Source organism: Adiantum capillus-veneris, chromosome 22 (assembly GCF_014529385.1).
Source record: "Adiantum capillus-veneris isolate H3 chromosome 22, ASM1452938v2, whole genome shotgun sequence".
Lineage (NCBI taxonomy): Eukaryota > Viridiplantae > Streptophyta > Polypodiopsida > Polypodiales > Pteridaceae > Adiantum > Adiantum capillus-veneris.
Genome location: NC_140952.1, coordinates 9,643,846 through 9,659,281, shown reverse-complemented (window position 1 = coordinate 9,659,281; position 15,436 = coordinate 9,643,846). Strand labels below are relative to the sequence as shown.

Genomic DNA, 15,436 nt, shown 5'->3' with positions numbered 1-15,436 from the left:
CTCTTTCTCATAAATGCCCAAGACTCGTTCATCACCATTGAGCCTTCGGCTCTCATATGCTATGGCATGCCCTTCTTGAATCAAAACTGCTCCAAGGCAATCACCACAAGCATCACATTGGACCTCAAATGGCTTTGAGAGATCTGGAAGCACGAGGACTGGTTGGGAAGTAAGCTTCTCTTTGAGTTTTTCAAAAGCATTTTGCTCCTTAGCAGTCCATACAAACTTAACGTTCTTCTTGGTTAAGTCGTGTAGTGGTCCTGCTACTTGAGAGAATTTTGCTATGAAGCGTCTATAGTATGCACACATACCAATAAAGCTTCTTAGCTCATGTAGATTCCTTGGGTTAGGCCATGATTTTATTACCTCTAACTTTGATGGATCCATACGAATACCATCGTGAGAGATAATATGGCCTAGATATTGAATCTCTTGAAGGAAGAATTCACTTTTCTTTTGGTTGAGAAAAAGTTTGTTCTCCCTCAAGGCTTGAAAAATCACTTGGAGATGTTGCTTATGTTCCTCCAAAGACTTGGAGTAGATGATGATATCATCGAAGAACACTCCAGTGAATTTTTGATATGGTCTAAAAATTTTCTCCATCAAACGATTGAACGTAGCTGGTGCATTAGTCAAGCCAAAAGGCATGAGTAGATATTCATAAAGTCCAAATGTTGTGCGAAACGCGGTCTTTAAGATATCCTCATCCACTATCCTTATTTGATGATAGCCACTCTTAAGGTCAATCCTACTGAAGTAGGTAGAGCCTTGTAGCTTATCAAACAGATCTTCTACCCTCTGTTTTTGATAGTGATATGGTTTAGTGCTCGATAGTCCACACACATACGGTATGTACCATCTTTCTTTTGCACTAAAAGGACTGGAGAACAAAAGGGAGAGGAACTAGGCCTCACCATCCCTTTGTCTACCAGCTCTTGTACTTGCCTCATGATCTCCTCTTGTTGAGCTTGTGAGACTTGATAAGGAGGTTTGTTAGGCGGTGAGCTTCCTGGAAGGAGCTCAATACGATGGTCATCATCCCCTCGTTTTGGAGGTAGGTCCATAGGGATATCATCGATGAACACATCTTGGAATCCTTTTAGAAAAGTAGACAAGTCTAACTCTTCTTGATTCCTATCATTTTCATTTGATGAAACATTATTAGCTTTTAGAGACTCTTTGACATAAATCATGTACGCAGAAACTGAGCTCTTCATTGATTTATTAAAAGAAAGAGGATTTACAAGTGGAATAGTGCGACCACGCTCACTAGCATCTATATACATGTTCTTTCCCCTGTAGGTGAAGTAAATTCTCCTTTCAGGGAACTTCATGTTGGCAGCCATGCGATCAAACCATGGTGCCCCTAGGATAACATCCTGATGTTGGAGGGGAGAGATGAAGAAGTCTTCTTTGTCGACATAGCTTTGGACATGAAGCCTCAACTTCCCAATCAAGGGAGTAACGGAGGCTTGTTGTCCCTTGAAAGCTGCATCAGCTGTTACTATATCTCCCATCTCAAAAGCTTGAATGCCCAACTTGGTGGCCAACTCTATTGATATGAAGTTGAGAGTAGAGCCAGGATCAAACAAGATGAAGGCATCATGCTCTCTTACCTTTCCCCAAGCATAGGTAAATCCTTCCCTTTCCGTTGTGGTATAAGTTTTCTCAGAAATATTCAATTGTATGCTAGCATAAGAAATAGGAAAGTCAATTTTCTCGTCTCCTGGTTGAGCTAGTATACACCCAATGGCAAAATTGGAAGCACCTACATGTACGTGGAATATCTTATTCCAATCTGATGCTTTCAATATTGGAGCTCAAGTGAGAGCTTGCTTAAGCTTCATGAAGGATTCTTCATACTCATCAATCCATTCAAAGTGTGTAATTAATTTGTACATGGGTTTTGCAATTATAGCATACATGTAAATGAATCGGTTGTACTATCCACAATGTGCCATGAAGGCTTGAACCCCTATGACTGTTGTCGGTTTAGGCAAATCAACAATAACATGAATTTTATCCACATCAGTAGCTATGCCGTTTTTAGATACTATGTGTCCAAGAATTTTTCCTTGTCTTCCGATAAATGTGCACTTTTCAGGATTTAAGCAAATCCTATAAAGTCTGTATTTTTCGAATACCTTTTTTGAGGTGTTCAAAGTGATAAGCCCGGATTGATGAATGTACACATAGATCATCCATGTATACTTCCAAGAAATTCCAAAAATATTATTTAAAAGCATGGCTCATCAATCTTTGAAAGGTGAGAGGAGCATTAGTTAACCCAAAAGGCATAACCCAACAGGCAAAAATACCCCATTCAGTTGCAAAGGTAGTTTTATGCTCATCCTTGGGGTCAACCAAAAGTTGATTGTATCCCAAAAATCCATCCAAAAAGTTGTAAGCTGCTTTTTCTGCAACTTGTTCTAAAACATGCTCAGTGATTGGAAGAGGAAAGTTGTCTCTAATGGTAGCCGCATTCACTTTCTTGAGATTGACACACACCCATAATTTTCCATTTTTCTTGGGGACTACCACAATTGGAGACGCCCAATCTGTGTTTTCAATTTCATAAATGAATTTGTCTTCCTCTAGCTTTCCACACTCTTCTCTTCCTTGTAAATGTCTCATTATAAGTGCATGGTCTTTGTCTACTTGGTTTTGCATCATCTCTCATAGGTATGGTACGTTGACAGATTTTTGAATCAACACCCTTGAGATCCTTATAAGACCAAGCAAAGATATCTCAGTATTCTTTTAGTAAGCTTAACAAAATCTCTTATTCTTCTTTTGTTAGGTCATTTGCAATGTAGGCAAGTCTAGGCTCTTCTCTTGGTTCGGCTAGGTCTATCTTTTTTGCATTTTCAAGTCCCTCGTAGGACTTGCCCTGTTTTCATAGTTCCCTGACAGGTTGTTTGACTATGATTTTTCGGTCTTGGAGAGTATATTTCTTGTAATGGGATGGAGCACTCATTACATCGTTACCATCCTCCTTAGTTGTTTCCATTCTAGTTGTATATATCTCCTTTAGAGCTTTTTTCAACTCTTGATACTTCTTTTTCCGTTCAACTCGTCTCATTGTTCAATTCTTTTCCTGGTGTTTCAGTTTTACTTGAGTTTCCTTTCTTGTTTTTCTTGATGTTTTTGATATTTCCTCTTTTTTGTTTGATGAATATCTACCAATGATCTTGTCCTTGACACAATCATGTGCATCTATCTGCATCAGGAACTGTGTTCTACTAGAGATTGATGGCATAGGTCTAGCTTTCAAGTTTCTTGTATCTCTTTTCTTTCTATAACATTTTTGTCTTCTCGATTTCTGGTTTGGAAAGTCAAAAAACTTTTCCTCCCCTCCTTTCATGAGTAGCTTAGTTCTCACATGTTACTTTTATGACCCCGAATCATTTGAGGTAACAGAATGTTCTTCTAACTCCTCTGTTGCATCATAGTAGATCCATGAAAAGACTTCTTGAGCTTTCATCAAGTCCTTGGATTCTTGAATTTTGTCTTCAATGTGAAGGATTGAAATCATTTGTATGGGAATTATGTCATAGCCGTCCTCATTGCAAAATTGAGTAGGCATAGACGTATTACACATACATCCATTGTTGCTAAAATTTGAGTCCACTCAGATGGCTCAAACAAATGATTTGGAAAGGATTCAGGTACATAAGCTTCATCTGTGCAATCCCTTTCTAAGATACATTCTTCTCGTTTTAAGCTCTCATTTTGTAAGGCTCCGCACATCCAAATAGGTGTGTCCTTGTTGAACCAAGATAGAAGCTTAGTTTTAGCTGAATAGACTGAATCAAATTCTTGTATGGGTGTTTTCATGACATCTCTATAAGTGTGATCTTTTAGATTAACCCTTGTTATTGATCCCACTTGATTCAAGTACAGATAATTGTTTTCCCAGTCTTGGATGAGTTGTACTTGTCGCGTGAAAGGTCTTCCCAAGATAATTTCATGATTGAGTTTCTTCCCAAAGTCTACTATGGCAAAAGTGTGTTGATATTCAATCCCACAGGAATTAAATATCACTTTTTCAAGCAGTTCTAAGGGTCTCTCCATGTGTCCATCATCCAATTGCAATTTCATTCGAGTTTTTCTAATGGCTGGTTGTCCCCAGGATTTCCATACTGCTTTCGTGGCTATGGCTATGCGTGCCTCACTATCCAGTATTGCCATGGTTTCTATATCATTATATCTCACCGGAAGGGTTGTGTTTCCTTCTTCCCCTTCGTAGTATTCTTCGACTTTGTTCATTGGAACAGATCGAATCTCTTTGGTATCCAATTCGTGTTTCAATTTTTCCAAACCCACTTCTTCAGTTGAATTATATATATGGTTGGCTAATAGCAGTTCAGATTCATTTATTCAAACCATAGGAGCCGTCGGAGTAGAATATATGCCTTGGTCAATATATGTGCCAAGTATGGTGGCAACTGAAGGCCGTCTTCACTAGCAATGTATTTTCAAGTATACACGATTAATGTAATGCAGTGCCTGATATGTATGCCGAATTGTGGGGAACCAAAGTCGTGCTTGGCATTGCCTTGGCCGGGTTTTGAGACGTGGTGCCGTTACGAAAGCATAAAAAGGTTTTGATGAGTTCATAGTGTAGTGCATTAAGTGCGGGCATTGCTTTGTTGGATATGTATGCCAAATGTGGTGCCCTTAAAAAAGCTAAGGCCGCTCACTTAAACTATGTCCGCCCATAATATGGCCAATGGCCACCCTAAACTTTAGAAAGGGTGTGAACCAAGGAGAAAAACAAAGCGGGCATGGCGTTGCAGCACGCAGAGATTGCACATGAGAGAGAAAGAGCTCGCATTGAGCTCGAGGGCCTCAGGTGATCGCGGCCACGTGACGGAAGTTGCTCAGCAACCCATGGCGAACGATTGCGGCACCACCCACGCTAGTTTATGTGAAGGCCGGGATTCGACTGCCATGTCATAGGGGTGCTACCCATTAGCGACATCGCTAATGGGTTGTCCTGCATGCAACCTACAAAAAAAAGGGAGGCAACGCTTTTGAAACTCTCATGAGTAATCAATACTAAACTCTAAGCCATCTAAGGCATAAGATCTCTAAGCCATCACCGCTTATGCTCTCATGGACACTCTTTAGCCTTGAGAATCATAAGCACCTTAAGCCAAACCTTCTCGAATATCATTAGCCTTGATAATCTTAAGCCTAAATACTCTAAGCTAAAGGGGATCTCGGATCTCATTAGCCATCATAATCCTAACCTTGAATCTCAAGCCATCATAATCCTAACCTCGAATCTCATTGGCCTTGATTATTATCATAAGCTCTCTAAAGCGAGCCAGCTTAAACCCAAGCTTCCATAGTTCGTTCCAATCATATCTAATCCTAATGTAAGCCGCCTATGTTATAGAATTGATATTTTATTATCTATTGCAGCTGACAGGTGGCAAAAGCATCAGCAGATAATGACATTTTAGGTATAGTTGATTATTCAAGTGCTCTTTATGAGCTTTGGCCAATTATGTCCGACCGGCCAGTTTGTACTCACAATTGACCATTTAAGAAATCTATAAATCAAATACGTGCAAGAGGGAAATGGTCACTCTTGCACGGGGGGAGATTGCACCCAGTGTCTAAGTTATTCCTCTCCTCTCTTCTCTTCTCTCTTGCCGTGCCAGCGTAGTACTCCATTCTAGGAGGTGCGCCTACATGAGCCGTATTACTCTCTCTCGCTCTCTATCTCTCTTTGTTCGTGATTATGCATCTATGTGGTTGCCAGGTATGTCGATTAGTCCAATTATGGTTTGTAGTATGCTATTTCGGATGTTTTGCAGGGAGCTCCACGCCTCCGGCTGTAGCAGTGGTATCAAAGCGTAGGCTATGCTCCAAGACTGAAGATTTTCTACAAGTAGAAGCTAAGTGTTTGTTTCCTTATGCTTGTAGATTTTGGTAATTGCTTCAATTTATAATAATTAGTATTGAGTATATGATATAGTTAGTCATCTTGAAATTAAAGACAATTTATTCTTTGTTGTTATGATATAGTAATTACTAGTGAGAATATGATAATTAAACATCGTAATTGAACAGATTAAACTTAATGAAAATACTCAATAATAAGAAGGGATTAGCATACGGCCTTAGATAGGATATTATGAAAGATTAAGTAGTAGAGAGGGGATTAAAAAGTATTAATGAAGGAATTATGACTGTTAATATCATTAACACTTGCTAATATGATGCACGAAATTCAAGTATGGAAAGAAAGAGATTAGGCTATCATATTGTTTATACAGTTAAGCCTAGGATGGTCGATTTATCAGTACTAGAAGGTTGATTAGTTTCCTCCGGGCTACGAGAAGAAGAAGAATTCCCGGTAGCTTGCTGTAGGAATACACCGAGAGACCTTGGGAGTGTCCGAGTGGAGAAGAAAAAGGGAGGAGACCACCATCTCTTAGCTTAGTGAGAACGACCTCAAATTATTTTTGTGAGACTCAGAGGCAAGCAGCGTGAGATCCTTTGTAGCGCCTTTGATCATCAACAGAGTAATGGAGTACCCATTTACCATAGATCTCATGGCGGTCAAGACCTCATAAACACAAAGCAGCGGCCGTAATAGCAGCAACAACGACAGTCGTCAATGCGTGCCTCGCCAACTAGGACTCAATCATTGCAAGCATGAAATGTTGCATGGTGCACATCTCCCCAACTGTCTCACACCCCCCCTTTTGAATGCAGTTAGTGTCGCCCACCTCAAGCTTGGATGGTAGCCACCCACCCGCCCCTAGTTATCTCTCCACTTCATCAGTTGGCATGCAGTTCAAGCCGCCAGAACAATGTCTCGCCCCCACTCACTTGCGGTTGTAGCAGTTTTTCTCTGCCACTACACATACACACACACAAGTGGAGGTCGCCGTACTCTCTGCACCTCAACTCTCTCTCTCTCTCTCCACCATACACCAACACGTTAGCCTGGGCTGCAGTTTCTCAACCACTACTGTAGCTGCATACCCTTTAATCTCACTCCAACTCTCTCTCTCTCTCTCTCTCTCTCTCTCTCTCTCTCTCTCTCTCTCTCTCTCTCTCTCTCTCTCTCTCTCTCTCTCTCTCTCTCTCTCTCTCTCGTTTGTTGCCCACGCCTGCATGCACAAGGCGGATGCCTACTCTATCAACCCTCTCTCTCTTGAGTGGCGAACCAGATTTCTCGCTCCCTCTCATGTAGTAATTGCCATGCAGCCAACCCCCACCACCCTCAACTGCATACGCCATGCAATCTTTCTCTCTCTCTGACCTCCTGGCGGGCAGACTGCAGTAGCAGTTTCTCTCTCTCTTACTTTCTCTATCTCTCACACCTTTCTCGGGCAGTCCTTTGTTCTACGCCATCCACACCCTCTTCATCAAGTGGTTGCATGCATAGCGTGTCCGAAGGATCTTGGAGGCGCAGGGTGTGAGGTGCTTACCTCGGCCCTTCCCATATGGAAACATGCCAGAATTTCCCGCCATCTATGCAAAGGTGCACGCCCAGCCCATGCCTGAAATATCCCATGCAGTTGCACCACACCTCCTGCCTCACTTGTACCAATGGTATCTGGACGTCCTGGGATGTAGAAGGCAAGCCATGGCCACGGTTCCTCTTTCTGGGTGCTATTTCACTAGCCTCAGCTTGTTCTTCATTTTCTGCTCTCTGGCCTTGGATCTCAGCCTCGGTAGATAATTCTTTCTCGGCCTCTACATCAAGTTTGTTGGCCAAAGGCGCAGAAACTGCTATGGTCAAAGCTTCCGCTTCAGGATTACTGTCGTGACCAGCTAGTTTCAGGTTTTTCTTGGACAGGTCCGCCATACTACCAAAGCTGAGCAAAGATAGAAATACTCATTAATGTTAACCTCGACGCTGGAACTGAATCAAACCGTCAGAGATTGGTTAACAAGCATTAATGATGCTGCCGAGGTTACGATTTTCAGGACTTCATACATCAGGAACGGAACTTCACTGTCCTTGCACGCCATATTACATCAATAGGCCATGCTAACTAGAAGAGAAAACGTCGGGTAGCCGATAGTCGAATGGTGTTTGTTGGAATACACTGGTAGGGTCGAGGACATATAAACTTTAACATGGCTTTATCAGTGAGGAACCAAACAAACCAAACCAGCAGTAGCTCAACTAGTTGTCATTACGAAGCTATCGCAGTTGGAAATGGTAGAAATCCACAGTTTGAGAGCGTGGTCGCTCATCTATGAAACTGTGTCTTAAGAGCCTTGTTATCTGTTTTGAAGGCGACAGTAAACAATTGATTGTATTTGTTTTCCCAAAAAAATCTCTCGGCACTTTTGGCTTGCATGTGTTTATGGTATCGAGAGTTGAGCCTCTAAATGTGATCCATTAAAAGCAGACTTACATGGTCCTTGTCATTCTCGCCCAATTCGAGTGCCTTTCTTTTTTGACAAAAGCTGGCAAATGCATCTGCGGTATTTTCTAATGCCAAGCTGGTGCTTATCCTTTATGGCTTGGAAGATGAACTTGGCATGCCACTTCTCGGATCCAAGCGACCTCAATTACTTTGATCGTACATGTATGTGAGTATGTACAACATTCTACACGACGAAAGAAACAAGATGCTTTTGACTCTCGCTCCTTATCAAATGCCCCAAAGCACATCAGTGTACCCTTGTCATCACCACTACACTTTGGCGATAGACGTAGCTGGACTTGGAGATTTTTTCTAGCCATTGGTGGCTCTTTATAATTGTGTAGATGTATGATTGTTTCTAGTCGTCGTATGCATCATCTACTTTTGTGATCTAGTCTCTTGAGTTTAGTATCTTGCGTCCAGCACCACACAAGCGTAACTGCATAGGTGTTCCTCATTAACGTGTATATTACAATCCTCTATTCCAAGTGATGATGCAAACTTTTGATCACCCTCATGGCCATTTGCAGAGGTCCACCTTGGACATATTGACACTGATTGACACGATGATGGGCAATAGTAGACATGAATTGGCATTTATGCCCGTCTAGTTAGCATTATCGTCTTACAATTTGCTACGAGCTCTTGGTCTGTCTAATAAAGAGGATGGCGATGGTGAACATGTGGCATTATAGAACAATAATGTTGCTTCTCATGGGACCGGTCGTGATCTTTTAGTTTATTTTGATATTTTCATGTCCTACAGTGTCAACACCGTGAATAATCATAACGTGCTAGGGTCAAATTTTCATCCTCAAGATATATCCTACCTTAATATTCTAGCAATGATGACCCTAGGCGAACTCTAACTAGGTACACTTTTTAGCTACTAACACCCAGATTATTAAGCAATTATTAACCATAAACAAGAAAATACCTCTCTGATCATTATTTGCAAGAGCCATTATCCCCATAATGTAAGTTTATACCCATTCACAATGATGTTGTGTAATTAGATTTTCACTTTGATTGCTCTACAAATTGTTTTAAATGTTACATCATATGGCAGTCAAATTGTTTTTGTATATTACTCAATATTATTCCATTTATTTGCTTCTATATCACATCCCTGCCAATGTTTCTAATACTCCTTCGCAGAGGACTATGTTTATTGTCCTCTATGACAGAATTTGAATCCAACTACTTTAGGAGACCTGCTTTTGACCTATCCTAACATTCATACATTGAGCGTGGCCTCACTTTCTCTGAAGACCGATATCCACTGGTAAACCCAGTCTTGCAAACCACCCTGTCAATTTAGATAACACCTCTCTTACCCACTCATTTGTACTTCAAGTTGTCTACTTTCATTCTCTTTTCTTGGCAAACAGACTTTGCATCAAATTTTTCCTTCATGGTGTTTCCAATGTTAATGCATTTGATATGCAATTATTAAAGTCTTCTTAAATTTAACAAGCAATTGTTTTTAGTGCTTTGTTTTTTTTTTAGAACAGTTTTGCATATAAATCTAAATACAATGTTCTCATATCAAACTCCAGGTACGACACTCCTTAGTGAATTCTAATAATACCCCTCTTGAAACATCATTTCAATTACCCCTGATAAGTAAGATCTATCTATGTATCTTTAGACCTAAAAATAACATTAATAAATTTTAGATAGGATCAATATTATTTTATTTCATGGCAAAATTATTAACACAACATTCACACATTTTTTATTTATTAACTATCCTTTGGTGAAAGTTTGATAGTCACAGTTTTCTCTTATTTGTACCCATCTCTACATGCACACACTATTGTATACATTTTAAATACGGTCTATTATCCAGGTAAGTACCTCCAATAACTCCTTTCTCTTTTCAAGTTATCTTATGAGCTATCAACCCATCCATCTCTCATATAATGGATTAAATTTTGTAATGAATGGAATTTTTATTAAACAAGAGTTTGTAAGTACTTTGCTATTCCACTATACTCCAAAGTGGTGTCAAACAAATACTCAATATACTTCTATTTTATGCCCTGTCTAGTCCATTGGTCACAAGTACACAGATTTGCCGGTTTAGGTAGTGTGTAAATGCTCATCCTAGTGCAGATTCGTCGATTTAGGCAGCACATTGATAAAATGCAGATTCATGATCTTTAAACTTATACAAAATGCAGATCTGCCGATTTAGGCAGCACGTCTTATTTGTGCAGATTCGCCGATTTAGGCAACACCAATCACAAAATCATGTTGCAGTGGCTGGCCACCACTGCAACTGGTATGATTTTGTTACCCGGGTATACAAAATGAAAGATATTTTGGATTTGGATTTGGAATTGATATATGATGATTTTCTGTCGTGGCAGTCTTTATGGAAGTGAACTTGAGATTGATGAGAATTGATTTATACAATGATGAGTTTGACCAATGATATCCTGATTCATCAGGGTATGACATATATTGCTTATTCTAGTGGTATAGGACACTAGAATAGGTAGTATGTGGATGACCGCAGGCATAAGCTACTGTTGTTTAGTTTCATAAATTTTTCTTTTATTATGTGATGTTCGACACAACATACTAATCACTGTTTTTGACAAGTATTGTTTGTAGATTTTTATCTTCGCAACTGAGGACAGTTGCTTTCCAACGGAGAGGTATGTTATAGAATTGATATTTTATTATCTATTGCAGCTGACAGGTGGCAAAAGCATCAACAGATAATGACATTTCAGGTATATTTGATTATTCAAGTGCTCTTTATGAGCTTTGGCTGTCCAACCGGCCAGTTTGTACTCACAATTGACCATTTAAGAAATCTATAAATCAAATACGTGCAAGAGGGAAATGGTCACTCTTGCACGGGGGGAGATTGCACCTAGTGTCTGAGTTATTCTTCTCCTCTCTTCTCTTCTCTCTCGCCGTGCCAGCGTAGTACTCCATTCTAGGAGGTACGCTTGCACGAGCTGTATTACTCTCTCTCTCTCTCTCTCTCTGTCTCTCTCTGTTCGTGATTATGCCTCTATGTGGTTGCCAGGTATGTCGATTAGTCTGTTTATGGTTTGTAGTATGCTATTTCGGATGTTTTGCAGGGAGCTCCATGCCTCCGGCTGTAGCAGCCTAAGCCCATTCAAATCCGGAATTAAGCCGTAAATCCTAAGCCGAACACCTTAAGCCAAATCGGACCTCCTAAGGCCATTGGAAGGCGAAGCTCCCATAGCCATAGCGGAAAGAAAATTAATTCTCTCTCAACCTTGAAGCTGCAGAAGGAAAACGAAGCAGATCAAGGCAGTTTTTTTGCAAACCAATTAAGGCGAATATTTGTACTGTTATCATCGGATTAGACTTTAGCATCATTACTAAAGCTTGATTTTCTTAATTATCAATTGGATTAAGGCAGGTTAAACCTTGTAAGGAGCATAAACTCCTCTATTAACATTTGATTAAGCAAGGATACTGTTGGTTGTTTGTTTGAGTTATCAAGCTTCGGAATCTGGATCAAGATATTTGTTTTAATCTCTGTCTCCATTAATTGTGTCTGCTACAACTCTCTTCCTCGCAGCTCTTACAGCGAGAGGCCCCGTGCCTTCCTGGCTCACCTTTCGAACACAAATCCTTCGACAGCGTCGAACCTTGGCCTGCATATTCTTCGTGAGGCTCAGAGGGTATGATCTGTTGTGGCCCTCCACCTTGGCCGTCGTCTTTCTCGTGTGTGGGAATTTGTGGCTTAACTTACGATGGAATTGCTTCTGCAACACTATGAGCATGCCTTTCTAGTTTCGGGTCAGAGGCTGCAATTTTCTGTGCTTGCCCAAGTATAGAGTCAGGGGAGACATCTTCAAGGAGGATCGCTTCCTCAATTTGAGAAGGGTTAGCATGCTTAATAGTGATGCTGACTGCAGTTGCTGGTATTGCTTCAACGTGCATAGGCTGACCGCTTCGAGGCAAGAGCGAGAGAGAGAGAGAGAGAGAGAGAGAGAGAGAGAGAGAGAGAGAGAGAGGCAATCAAGAAATTGGCGGAGAACGGGGTTGTGGCCACCCGCAGGGGATCGTCTGATCCTTGGATACCATGTGGCAATGGCTTTTACCATGCTTCATCGACTTCCTCACACATAGAGGTGCACTCGCTCAGACACACAGAGACGCACACACACATGAGACACAACTGTTTTGATTATCGTTTGAGTATATTATTAATGTTTGGATGTACCCGTTCATTTGCGGGCGAAGGATAGTAATTGGTATTGACTTACAACAGACCACATTGGCCGAGCAACTCCAACGGGCCAACGAGAACACCTAGGTCTAGCCAGGTGCAAACCCCTTGAACTGCCAGCCTCGGCTCACCTAGAGGAAGCGAGCCATTGCCACGTGCACACCCTCCCGACTTTGTCCTATACTGCCATCGCCAGATTTGCCATTCCCTTCTTCCTTATGAGCCATGATTTTGAAAAATTCCTCTTAATAGGAACCTTTGCAGGATTCCTTATCACCGCCTCACGTGCTCTTTCATAGCAAGGACACCTTGGCTAGTGGCACGCGTGCTAAGAGGGCTCGTTCTCTTGCTCACAATTCTTACACAGAGAGCATTGACACTTGAGGGACGATAGGAGGATGGGGTAGAGCCACACCAACTTTCTTTAATGTTTTAAATTAAGACATAGACAACAACGTACCCACCCTAATGGATAGCTAAAAAGGTATATAGTCAAGTAATCCATATGTTCAATGAATAGAACAAAAGGTGAGTAGCAAAAGGATCAATGTTAGCTTCAACTTTACAATTGTGCGTGTAACTTGAACAGCAAAGGCCAATCGTACAACAAGAAGTTTTGGACAAATTCTCACAATAATCCCCACATTCTGATTTACCTAGTCAACATCATGAGCTTATGTGAGGGAGGCACCACAGACCTAGCTAGGTACGATTGGGGCAAGGGACCATCGGCCGGCCAATGTGGGGGCCGGTGGTCCACTGCCCCCAATTGTACCTAGCTAGGTATGCGGTGCCTCTCGAGCAGAAGCTCGTGATGTTATGCATTGTATGAAAAAGGCTCCGTTTTCTTACATGAGAAAATTTCTAGATCTTCTTGTGAGCTGGTTGAGCACATACCAGGGCTCGAGAAAAGATAGGTTCGCTTTATCCAAAGCCTGTTCAAAATGAAAAATGGTCGGTTCAAGTTTGGGCAAGAAGGTTCTCAAGCCGGTTCAAATTATGGAATTTTTAGTTATAATTTGAGATTTTTAGTGTGATTATCCCTCTCAAATTTAGAGTTAGCCTGTTCATATGCATGTGAAAAGGTTCCAAAGGCGGGTCCACAAAAAATGTTTCCCGAGCCCTGGCACATACATCTTGAAGGCGAGTGAGGGCCCAATAATATTACCTATAGCTTGTGGGGAACGTCACATGCTTTCTCGTGAATTTTCGTGACATCAAGCACTGCACACAAACTTTTACATTAAAGTAGCCCACATTAAATACAACTTGGCCCAAAAAAGTAAGTTGCGCATAGTTGTTTGACAAAAAAATTTTAATTCCGTTGCAACAAGAGACAATGAACGGCATATAAGTTGAAGAGCTTTAGCTCGAGGCTACAACATGGTGTTGATCAAAACAGGGATGCCTCTTAACCCAGTGTGAGGAGAAACCCGGGTTCGATTCCCAAGTCGTAAGAAAGAGATTAGAGAATCAAAACTTTGGTGTGACCCAAGCTGCTTGCAGTACTTTGCGTATGTTGGAAGGAGTAGGCCGAAGGAGGAGGGAGGAGGAAAGAGACTCACCGTGCGTAAGATTGCCTTGGGAAAATGAAGGCTAGGACTGCCTCTCTCCTTTGCTGCACGTGCACGTTGCTTCATCCACAAGAGAGGTATCTTCCTTAGCTGCGACCGTATAAGCACCGCCACCAGTCTCATCCTCTGCGCGCGCTGTAATTGAAGGTAGAAAACTAATTCAATTGATACGCTGAATGCTTTACGGCCACAATGCAGGCGAGGGCCTCTTGATGTTGTTGATGGGTCCCGGGCGAGGTTGCCTTGAAACAGGCGGCCTGTGATCGCCATCCCTCCGGTAATCCAGGAACGCGTACTCCTCTAGTTCCTCCTCCTCCTCCTGTGCGGCGGGACGTGGCATGACCTGATACGTGAAGCATCCCCACGTCAACACATCGTATTAGACACAGACACGCAAAGCAGATGAGCCTGTATGACACGTCAGCAAGGCTGCGACAGCGAAGATTAAGAAGAGGAGGGCAACACACCTCATCTTGGTATAAGCCTGCTACGTCGACGTTGGGACTGCTTCTTGAAAGTGACCACTGCCCGCCTGCACACGACATGAAGACATCTCACATTCAACGACCTACATTTATATGGAGTCACTGGCATGCATGATCGACAAGAAAAGCGTGCTGCACACACCCATGAGAATATGCCGGCACACCCTTCATTACCTGCAGCGCAGGTGAAGAAGGCGCTGAGAAAGTCGCCCCACACAAGCAGCAGAACTAGCAGCAACATCTTTGGCTGTACTCTGGAAATGCGGAGCATTGGATGTCTGATGATCACCTCTACTCAATCAGCTACAATACACGTGTTTTTCACAGAGAGAAGGGGAGAAGGGGAGAGAGGGAGAGAGAGAGAGAGAGAGAGAGAGACGTCTACACGTTTCTACACGTTTCTATACAGAAAGCTTGTCCTCGACATAGATAGCAGCCGGGGTGGATGCTGATGCAAGCAAAGTGGAGGAGAATAGGTCTTGCGTGAAAACTAACCTTCCTGGAGCGGCGCGTGCAAACCCCCCCAAAACCAAAAGAAGAACAAAACAATGCCTCACGTGGGAGAAACTAGTGGGCGTTGCTATAGATAATAAAACATCTATAGAACTTAACGGACACAAGCAGATTAACATCAAGCATCTAGCATTGAAGTGAACAAGTACGAAGTGCATTGGAGATTTTTTTTTTAATGTGTATTTATTAAAACACGCGAGTGAGACTCCCATCACCTTCGGCCGTAGTGCCATC

The 15,436-nt window shown here is 41.9% G+C and overlaps 1 protein-coding gene across 2 annotated transcripts; it reads right to left on the bottom strand.

Annotated features, from left to right (window-relative positions):
• Positions 1-13,232: 13,232 nt before the first annotated feature.
• Positions 13,233-15,136, bottom strand: LOC147428896 (uncharacterized). 2 transcript variants are annotated; one of them, XM_086495335.1, is made up of 4 exons: positions 14,672-14,736; positions 14,196-14,547; positions 13,799-13,854; positions 13,233-13,565 (listed from the first exon to the last, which is right to left on the bottom strand). In XM_086495335.1, exons 2-4 carry the CDS (start codon positions 14,472-14,474, stop codon positions 13,448-13,450), a joined length of 453 nt encoding a protein of 150 aa, XP_086351461.1. In that variant the 5' UTR covers positions 14,475-14,547; positions 14,672-14,736; the 3' UTR covers positions 13,233-13,447. The 2 variants fall into 2 exon arrangements, with proteins under 2 accessions (XP_086351461.1, XP_086351462.1); XM_086495336.1 differs by lacking the exons at positions 13,233-13,565; positions 13,799-13,854 and adding an exon at positions 14,864-15,136 and having other exon boundaries at positions 13,913-14,547.
• Positions 15,137-15,436: the final 300 nt, after the last annotated feature.

What these genes read in the sequence shown, in the direction of transcription:
- LOC147428896 (XM_086495335.1), bottom strand. Translation starts at nt 14,474, where the DNA reads ATGGCGATCACAGGCCGCCTGTTTCAAGGCAACCTCGCCCGGGACCCA. An exon ending in CCAAGGCAATCTTACGCACG is followed by an intron (nt 13,855 to 14,195) that starts GTGAGTCTCTTT and finishes GTTTGTGTGCAG; the next exon opens with TGCTTGATGTCACGAAAATT. An exon ending in ACGTTCCCCACAAGCTATAG is followed by an intron (nt 13,566 to 13,798) that starts GTAATATTATTG and finishes CATTTTGAACAG; the next exon opens with GCTTTGGATAAAGCGAACCT.